Genomic DNA, 10691 nt, shown 5'->3' with positions numbered 1-10691 from the left:
GAACAAACGCACCAAGGTATTGAATCTAAGCAAAATGGAACAAAGTGCTTATTATCATTACATATCCTTTATTATGACATAAGTACATACAGAAAAATAGGTTTGGTCCATGAAAAAGATTCAAATACTACTACAGTCACTTCCCCAGTGTTGTGGTTTCCTAATCAGGTGTCACTCCTCCCCAACACACACATTTAATCATTTCATCACGACTTTGCCAGTGAACCTTCAGCTCTTTTTTGCATCTCTGCACTTCAATGAAGGATTCATCCCTGTTGCATTTTCTAAGTGGCCGCTGCACTTGTGTTTAGGGAGAGCAAAAAGCTGATTATTATTATTATTATTATTATTATTATAAATACAGCTTGTACTATCTGAGCTTAGACAAAAGTTTAGAAAAAACATTTGATGGGCTAAGAGGTACAATTTGACTTCATCTTCTGTTCGTTATGTACAAAAAGAAAATGGACGAGGTACTAGCTACTTCCTTTATCATCTTCTGTACTAGCTAACAAGACAAGTACTGATACTATACATAGTTTATTAAAAGGGTTAATCAAATTAAAAGTGAACAATTAGTTGTAGAAAGAAAGAACTACAATGGCATCTTGTGTTTACATGTCTGAACGAGTGGCACCATGTTTGAGTATGATTTTAAACAATATCGGCAAGAGTAAGGTCAATGGTTTTTTTTATGTGTGTAAAGAACAGGATAAATTAACTGTTGCCGGGAACAATCTGCTCATCTGTTTTTTTCATGTGTGAACATTCCAGATTTTGGCGGGGTGTTCAATGTGAGTTGACGTGTGAGAGGAATGTAAGGTTAAGACATGCAAAAATCATTGTGCTCAAAAAGCAAACGTGTGAACAAAAAAAAGGGAAAAGAAACTTGTCATCCTAAATGGCTGTCCTAGAACATCTCCAATCACTTGGTGGTGGAACAACACACGGCGTCCATTAGGTGTTCCTGATGCCAAGGGCTTGCTCTAGCTCTTGTCTCCTCTGCTGCACCTGGAACACCAAACAAAATCAAAATTAATCTTTGTGTTGTTGACATGTACACAGCTACATGAAGGCAGCGCTGAAGGCTCACCTTGGAGTAGAAGTAGCGGCAGACTGCCTCCTGAGCCCACGGCTGGTAGTAGAACTCTGCTCGTCTCTCTTCTTCTGGGTTGCCCACAACGTCCGTCATGGTCTGTTCACATAAGAAAGGCGCATTAGGTGCTGCAGGGGTGGATGAGTGACATTTTGTTCGAGCATAAATGTGTGCATATGGGGAACTAAAGCACTGTGACTTGTCAGATTCAGCAGAGCGCAGCCGCTCGGCTCACTGCCTCACACCTGAGTGGATGCGAAGAGAAATGTCTGAGCGTGATGTGAGTACTTCAGAGTCTCCTACGACACTGTAGCGCTGTAATGTCACTCAAATAGCGTCAATTATACATTGCAGATTGTCAGAAATACATTTCTGAAAAAGCAGTAACATACCCACAACATTAGAAAACGGTGTATTTGTGGTGGCCCGTCACAAATTGATTTGGCACTACATTTGCCCTGTCTTATCAACACATAATGGCACTAGGAACATAGCTTGTCAGAAATGGCATTGTAACTCTATTTCTTCAAAAACCTCATACACATGCATCTGATCCGCCATAAAAAATAAGACATAATTCAAATTATTTAATTTGAGGTATTTTAAAGAATATTTTTCTTTTTTTCTCTCACATACTTTCATTTTTCAATCTCACTGAAACAATACCATAACATTGATGTTTTATATCCATGTTAGCTTGTGATGACTGGTGTGGTGTTTAGTTGGAGTGGTTTCTTTCTTTTGTACTGGACGATGTACGATAGGATGACTAATAATGAACTGGTTGCTCTTGGCACGTGGTTGGGTGCGTCAAGCTGGGTGAGGGTGGTTGGATGTGGGGTTTTTATTCTGTGTAGACAAGGAATAATAATTGTTTTGTTGGGATTTGGGTGTTTAGGGGGGTGGGACTAGATAAGTCTTGACTTCTTCCCACTCCCTTTCGAACATGTGTACATTTATATACACATAGGTATTATTGTTTGGTTTGTTGTGCTTTGGATGTTTTTCATGTTCGGAAAAAAAAAGTGACTAGCGGACAATCGGAGAATAATATGAAAGCCTGTATCGGGTGCGACAGCGCCCGCAACCCACCTAAAAATAAAAACGATTATTGTTGATTTGATGGATATAGGACAGTTAAAGATGTAAAGGCTCACCTTGAGGTCTCTGCACTGTGACTGCAGCCAGTCGTTGATGAAGCCCTGAGGGTCCCTGGCGAAGCTGAGCATGAACTCTCTCTGGGTCTTCAGCTGGTTGATAGTCTCAATGGTTTCATGGATCTGAGAGCATACGTCGAGTGTGAGAGGCAAGGTATTTTCTGACAGACACGTGAACCTGAATACACAGGGTTATGTTGACTTCACGAATGACTGTTTTCACTCAACTGTCAGGCTGAAAAACAGTCACTGACCAGCAGGAGACACCATCTCCTAACTAAAGCCATCCCCCTGGCAGCAGGTGGAGAGGACCTGACTGACCTCACAGATTTGCAGAGAGAATATGACACACAAGGCCAAAACACATTGGGAGCAGAATTGTATGAAATTGGCTGCGGCACGCTGGCGACATCTGTAGCCGTAACTTGTTCGTGTTTAATGGTGCAGCGCCTTCACACCACATTTAAACTGGTTGCAAATGTAAGTGTCATGAAGCAACACTCCTGTACATATACACACATTGGTCATTTAATTAGGTACACCAAGTGCTGTGATGACAAAATGTCAGAATCACTGTGAGACAGTGGTGCTGTACAGTACATAAACCAAAACAACCATGGTGGATAAAGACCTGGAGCCTGCTGTTGTTGTTACCTTGTTGTCCAGCCCTGCTATCTCCTGCTGACTGGCCGTGGACAACAGAAATGAGTTCATCTGGGTCTTCAGTGTGTCATCAACCTCCACATCAATGTCGTAGCACGCAGTCTTCTTTTGGTCATTGGGATCCACGCTGGTAGAGGGAGGGATACATCACAGAGTGCACGTTTAGTTTAAGCGATCTGGAGTTATTTCATGAGTCAGTGCAGCAGAGGTGGTGCCTGATGTGTTGCTACCTGATCACATGGTTGATGATGATGGGCTCTGGAGGCATCAGCAGTGCATGCAAGCGCTGCGGGATCTCAGAGAACTTCATCCTCTGGGTTTCAAAGATCTTAATAAGGGGAAAACAAATTTTAGGGGTCATACACGTTTTTATGAGCACTTACAAGATTACCAACATCTTGACATTATCAAATGAAATACAGCAGGTATCCTTACACAATAGATCCCCACTTTTCACAGGAGTTAGTTACATTCCATGCCTGCTACTGAATTGTGAAAATCCACAAGTAATTGATGGGCCCATAAAAATATCTATTTTTAAAAACGCACTGCTCGCTCCTACCGCTTGGAACCGTCCTGTTGCTGGCTTAACATTGTCCTCCAATTTCGCACCAATGTTTGCAATAAAAGTGATGGTTGGAATTATTAGTTCACATTCAGAACCCTCTCTTTTCAATCCACCATCCGTGGAAGGCTTAATATGCCTCACACACTTATTAAACACATTATAAAATGCATAAGTACTCACCACCTATGAATGATAATGATGATCAATAGAACAGATGAATCTGAGTCACAGGCTAATGCGACAACTGTTTCCACGTCACTCTGAAGCAGCTAGCTGTGGTATGAGGCTCACCTGCTTTGCAGGATGCTGGGTCGTCCCAGCTGGTAAAGGCCTTTTTGCAAGCTGCATCAACAAAATCCACACTGCTTGCCTGCTGTGATTCCAGTAACTATAGTACTACTGATAAAATATTAACTTCACCTCACTTAAAAGTTAAGGCTAGGTTGTTATATGCAACTTTCACTTTTGCATCAAATATGGTGCATTTTATGCTGTACATTTACCTGTATTATCATGCATTTAGAAATTATTACAGACTATTATTAACAATGTTTTTCACAAATCTGCAAATTGACAGAATTGTGAATGCTGTGTGTGGATCCACTGTATATACATACTGACCTTCACACACATAAAACATCACAGATACTCTCATTATCAATAAATATCTTGTGAAAATGTCTCCCAGTAGTATTCAGTCACATAGTCACATCAAATAATCATGATTCCCTGCACTGTAAAGCATTTCAAGCCTTGAAAGTTGAACATGAACATCTTCAAGAATTTCAAGCACCTATGGGAACCTGATAGCAAGAATGGGATGATGCATAGAGTAGGCGTAGTAAAAAAAAAACTGAATTTCCACTAATTTTGAGCCAAATTCTCTGGGCAGAAGAACACATTGAGCACCATTCTACTTCGGTTCGTGTGTAAATTTGGTGCCTTTTTACGGAAATCGAATGCTAACATGGCAATAGATCTGGGCAGCACACAACAGTCGTGTTTAGTCTCTGAATCTGTGCCTGTTATGTCTGTCTCTTGTGTCCTCTGTGACACACAAAAACGTAAGCTGTGGCCATACAAGGACAACAGGAGGCTGAGAACGCAGCATTGTTCAACATCAAGAGCCGATTAACTATCATAATAGACATAATAAACTGTTATTTTATTAATCTCTATGAGATCATGTCACCTGCAGAAAGAAAGCCATTGCCCACCTGCTGGAGGTACTTATCACAGTTGATGAACTCTCGCTCATGGGGGTCCTGCAACTTGTGGGTTTTGACATACTGCCATAGGGCCTGAATGATGACTGGCCGGGTCTGAGTGTGGATGCCCAGCATGCGAGCCAAGCGAGGGTCCAGCTTGAACTGAGGGGGCTGTTTAGGTTAGCAAAGAAAACCATCTCACAGTCAGAATATATTGGATTTATCCTATTACAGCAGTTTATTATTAGTATTAGGCTTAAACCGTGTACCTGATAGTCCAGCATGAGCAGGACAGTGCAGCGAACACCCACATCACCGGGCCTCTTCACCTGGAATCCATCAGTCTCCTGGGTAGTGGCGGTCCTATGCCACTAAAATGGGGCAAAGACATTATTTTTAAAATGAGTATACTTCTACAGGACAGTATTTTCAGGCAAACAATTTCAAATAAATGAAAACATCTGCTGTTTCTTTTTCACAAGGGTACAAAACACACAAAAAACAGACATTGTTTTTTGCCCTGTTCTTTCTGAAAGCAGTAATGAGGGAAAAGTGCTTCAAAGATGGTTGTAAAAAGTTCCAGAAGAAAAACGTGGGTCCCTATGGATTTACCTCAACAAGGTGATTATCTGGACCATAAAGATCCTTGTCCAACTCAATCACCAGAGACTTGAAGAAGGAGGAGAACTTCCTTTTCTGTTTGGTGGCTTCATATTTGGATACAGCTGTCTGTAAAACAAAAAAAATACATATGGCAATTAATCAACCAGTACTATTTATTGAAAAAAGTGCTATAAAAGTGCAATCATTATTGGGCTTACATCTTCCAACAGACGCCCCTCCACACGTAGTTCCCATGATGCAACAGTGCCCTCCCCATCCTCAGCATCGGGTTTGGCTGGATTGAAGGTGTTTGATATGAAGATGCGAAGCTTTCTCTTTTGCTAAAATGACAAGTTACAGGTTAAACACAGTAGTGAAATTCGTTGGCAATTTCACTACTGTGTTTTTGTGCAATGAGAATAAAGGGAGTCTATGTCTATCTATGTCACTCGTGACTGAAAATGGTGCATATTGGTTTGAAATCTCATGTTCCCACACAACTTATTGACACTCAAATCAAGTACTGTTTATATCTAGTGTACAACATAATACGCATGATGCTGTTCCTGCATGGGTATGCATTGTCACCACCAATTCCCGCATCCATGGCATTTTTGGTCACACTTTATTCCACGTGATGTCACGTAATAGTAACCATCACGCCTAGCTTCATTAATTGCTCGATTTGAAGGGACCTTCAGGATGTTGGAACTCCACAGAAGAAGCTCTCATTGCAGAAAAATTGTGTCTGTATTATCTCATAGCTGCAGTACTAGTACTACTTGCCAAAGACAAGGAGAAACTGCAGAAAGAGAAAGGCATAACCCTAACTACAAAAAGGAAAGTATGGGCATTGTGGTAGCGTGATGGCTGACGAGAAGACATCACTTTGGCCATTATGACCAATTATTAACAGAACTTCACAAGGAGGCTACAGAAATCACTTGAGATTCTCCGCCCTCGACTTGTTCAAAAAGGTGGTAGGAAAAGTTAAATTCATGACAATGAGCTACACTTTGATGTGCACTGGAATTGCTTTCAAATAGGTTGTGTTGCATTCACGACTAGTTCACGCAAGTGGCACAAAGTTTGTGCATTCCAGAATTTTTTTACATTTAAAGATTTTCTTTGCTCACTGGCAAGCAGCTCTGCACGGTTTATACGTATTTCACACCTGTTTAGGGTGAATTAACTCATTGACACGCATAACATGGACAAAATTAATGCAAGTGTCAAGGTGGCTTGAATGTAATCAGTAAGAAAGCACACAGCTGAAACTCTTAAGTCCAACATCAGAAACTCAAAAGTTGTGACTCAAACTGAAACAAACCTTAATGGGCCTCTTGAGGGCCTCCTGGATGTCCAGCCTCTTGCGCATAATGGTCTGGTCTAGCTTTCTCTCAAAGGCCAGTAGATCCATGTAAGCCTGAGACTCTGGGACCAGTTCCCTGATCTGCTGGGACAGAATCATGGACAGGCTTTTATAAGAACACACATCCAGAGATAAATGGTGTCTCTTTTTAAATCACTAGCCCTGCTATATCTCACCCTCTGAGGTAGTATTTTATCAGCCATCTTCTTCTTCTTTGTGCTGTACAAAACACATTAAAAGGATAAAAAAATTTACTGAGAGGAAGCTGTCATGTGAGTACATTAACATCACCAAATATTAGCTCATTTCTTAAAAAATATTCACGTATGTGTTTAGTAGGAGTCTCACTTTGAAATACAGTGTGATCAAAATGAAGTTTTTTTTATTGTGACAATATGAATGTCTGTAAAGATATTGATCTTCTATGTGAAACTAACTTACTGCTGGTTGCGGCTCTGCTGTTGGACCTGCTGGATCTGCTGTGGGGCCGGCCTCTTGCGAGACGGGTCCATCACACCAGGCATCCCAGGACGGGACACAGGGCTGCCGCCGTACCCTGGTGGACCCATGGCTGGTCCCTGTGGGTTCATGCGGCTGGATGGAGGCATGCCTGGTCTCTGTAATGAAAAAAAAAAAACAACTCTACATAAGACGACGCATACTTGGAAAGAATCCCAAACAACCGTAGTGGTTGCTGAATTTTGCAACATCAGCTACTTGACAAACCATTGGCACAGGCACCTGAATGAACGCTGCGGTGTGATTACATCTTCGGCTGGCAGCCCATGACACTCAGGTTGGAATTTATCAGCTATTGATTCATTAATGCATTAAGAATATGCATTTTATGGAAGTTGGAGTGGTGTAGAACTGCATTGTATCATACTAAGGTGCCCACAAGACAAGGTCAAAATATTAGAAAATATTAGAAACACCTCTTAACTTTGAGAAATCAAGACGCGTTGATACGACCTTTAAACATCACAAAGACAAGCGTAAAAAAAAGATATGTATGAATAGCAACCATCTACAAAATAAAATACTACAAAAGCCAAAGAAAAAGCAAACTTCATATGAATTTTACAACTGTACAACTTTTGTGGCGTCGTACATAAAGATGTTCGAGCCATCTACAACAAACTGCAAACAAGGTTCTAATGGAAAAACACTCACCAAGCCGTGTGCTAAGAACTCAAACAGCCGACTCCTTGTATCTGACAGCATTAGTGCAGCAGTTTAATGGTGGCCAACAACTCTTAAAATTGATGATGCCAGATGTCTTCCAGCAGAAAATCCACCAACGAAAAAGGGAGGACGGCAGCAAGGGCGTCAGATGACGACTTGTCAACAATAACGGGCTTATGAATGTGCTCTACCCCCCTCTCGCTCCCAATCCGAGCACAGATAGGGACTGCCCACAATACACGTCTGCATGGCCTTGGTTTACCTGAGAACAAGCCGATTCAAAGCTATTCAGAGTGTAACATGTCTCTGAATATGCTGCACAAGGCTGCTTGTATGAATGAAAGCAGTCAAGGACGCTCAGAAAGGGGGGGCAACATCTTTTCTGAAAAGTTGCTTGTTGCTAGGCAACCGGCACTCTTGACAACTGCAGGCCACTGATAAAAAAATTCTATTAGTCTTAAATACAAATGTATCCTTGCAGTGAAAAAACATTGGCAACAAGTTTTAAGAGAACCCACATCTGAAGAGTCAACTGCAAAACACATAACTGCATTGAAACTACAATTCTGGGTTTTCTCCGGGTACCCCAGTTTCCTCCCAAAAACATGCATGTTAGGTTAATTGGTGACTCCAAATTGTCGCCGCATACCCGCAACCAAAGTGAGGATAAGCAGCATAGAATGGATGGATGAATTTCAATCAAATATTCAGTGTACCACTTAACATGAGACCTGTATGAAAAGGTTGCCTTTACAAGCACTCGGTAGTTGTGGTATTGCGCCTCAAAGCTGGTTGCCACACTCCTGCCACCCGCGATCAGGAAGACCTGGTTCGAATCTCTGCTTGGGCATCTCTGTGTGGAGTTTGCATGTTCTACCCCTGCACGCATGTGTTTTCTCCATATACTCCGGTTTCCTCCCACATTCAAAAAACATACATGTTGGGTTAATTGGCGACTCCATTCATAGGTGGTGTGAATGATTGTCTATATGTGCCCTGCGATTGGCTGGCCACCAGTCCAGGGTGTACTCCGCCTCCTGCCTAAAGTCAGCTAGGATAGGCTCCATCATACCCCCATGAACCTAATGAGGATAAGCGGCATAGAAAATGGACGGATGGACTGGTGGTGTTATTTTTAATGCATTGAGGAGTTATTTTAATAACCGTATTTAATTCCACAAATTCATGTTTGTAACAAAAGCCTTTTTTAAAAAAAAGGATTGCGACTCGATCAGATCGGCATAAAATGTCAGGACCAGGGCCATTATGGTTTATTTGTTATATATGTGCATTTATTTTTTTTTATAATTTTCTCTAAAGTAATCTTAAAATCTTGATATGTCTCCGAGACCCAATCTCATCATTTCTGTTTCGTCTGACCTCGGAACTGAGTGTCTTCTAACACTCCTAAAAACATCTCAAGTTATGATGCAATGCCATTTTAATCAAATGCTATGTACAATTTAAAAATACATAATATATAGCTCAAATATTAACTGTAAAACAGAGCCATCCACACATAGCATTAGTATTGTTTTAAAAGGGCAGCTTCATGTTATCAAATTATGTATCTGTAATATATTTCAAGTGTATGGGCACTATGAAAATACTTTTTCCCCCCAACAGAAATCTCCAAATTTCCATATGTCTTGAAGTTTCAGATGCACACTTATTCGAAGGACCAAGCCTAAAAAGAAAGTTCTAAGACTAGACTGCAGACTAGTTTTGACTAAAATAAACTAAATAGCTGGAAAATTGCAGCAAGTATTATTCCCCTTGATGGACTACTTGCATGTTTTGGTTTACATTACGTTTCACATCCATTAGCATAAACTAGACCACCGTTTCAGATGCCATTCATTCATTCGCTCGTTAAGAAAATTCAACACTTATAAGGACTACACCGGACAATTTATTAGGCAATAAGTACGCTTATGCGGTGTTAAACACCAATTTGATTGTTCTGCTGATTGAAACCTAAAACAATAAATCCAAGAAATTTAAGTAAATTATTTCCACAGAGACCAGCTAACGGTGTTAGCATGCTAAGCTAAGTGACTACTGTTAGAAGGCAGGGGTATTGCTAATTCAAACTAAACTTTGTTAGTCGATTGCAGTGAAGTGAGAAGGTTTAGAAAATGTGTGTAAAGACTTTAACGGGGCTGTAAAAATGTGGCGGGCGGCTTAAACGCGGCTACTGGCTAGCTGGCCGTGACAAAGCGCTGCTAAGGGGCTTTGTTCTAGTGGTGGCGTCAGCAAGCAAAGATGGGGAGCGATAGACTCACCGGGTAGCCGGGCCCTGGCATTGGGGAGCGGTACATGTGGTTCTGCGAGGCGGGTGAAGGTCCCATCCTTCCTGAGGGAGTGCCCGGGCCCATGCCTGGTCCTGCGCCCGATACAGGCGGTCCAGGACCCATTACACCACCACCGCCACCCGTGGGCGCCGACTGAAAGCCGCCTCTGGCCGCCATCTCTTCTCGGTGTGTGTGGCCCTTGTGGAAGCACTGGGATACCGCGAGAAAGCGCGACAATGATGTTGTTAGTTTGTCACAGCGCCCTCGCTGGATGACTGCGGTACTACATTGATTCATGAATTTAATGCTAGTTTCTGTGATTTGTACATGCGCAGTGCATGTTTGTGCTACTTGACTACTTCCACCTGCACGCTTCTGTTTGTTTTTTTTTATATATTTTTTAATTTATCTGCAGCAAGTAATAGGAGGTACAGGGGTCATGACCCCGGCAAAAGATACAGATCCAGCCAATATAACCCACCAAATATAAATGATTTAAATGTAAATAATTTGATAAATAAATAGGCAAAGATTGTCAACCCCCC

The 10691-nt window shown here is 41.6% G+C and overlaps 1 protein-coding gene across 1 annotated transcript; it reads right to left on the bottom strand.

Annotated features, from left to right (window-relative positions):
- Nucleotides 1–48: 48 nt before the first annotated feature.
- smarcd1 (SWI/SNF related BAF chromatin remodeling complex subunit D1) lies at nt 49–10416 on the bottom strand. Its single transcript, XM_058055716.2, has 13 exons — nt 10138–10416; nt 7109–7284; nt 6844–6886; nt 6626–6748; nt 5514–5636; nt 5305–5421; nt 4962–5063; nt 4702–4863; nt 3147–3244; nt 2908–3043; nt 2254–2376; nt 1094–1195; nt 49–1011 (listed from the first exon to the last, which is right to left on the bottom strand). Exons 1-13 carry the CDS (start codon nt 10321–10323, stop codon nt 958–960), a joined length of 1545 nt encoding a protein of 514 aa, XP_057911699.1. The 5' UTR covers nt 10324–10416; the 3' UTR covers nt 49–957.
- Between the last annotated feature and the right edge of the window lie 275 nt (nt 10417–10691).

This window comes from Doryrhamphus excisus, linkage group LG18 (assembly GCF_037039965.1).
Source record: "Doryrhamphus excisus strain RoL-2023G ecotype Guam linkage group LG18, RoL_Dexc_Guam_v1.1, whole genome shotgun sequence".
Lineage (NCBI taxonomy): Eukaryota > Metazoa > Chordata > Actinopteri > Syngnathiformes > Syngnathidae > Doryrhamphus > Doryrhamphus excisus.
This window is presented reverse-complemented; position numbering and strand designations above follow the sequence as displayed.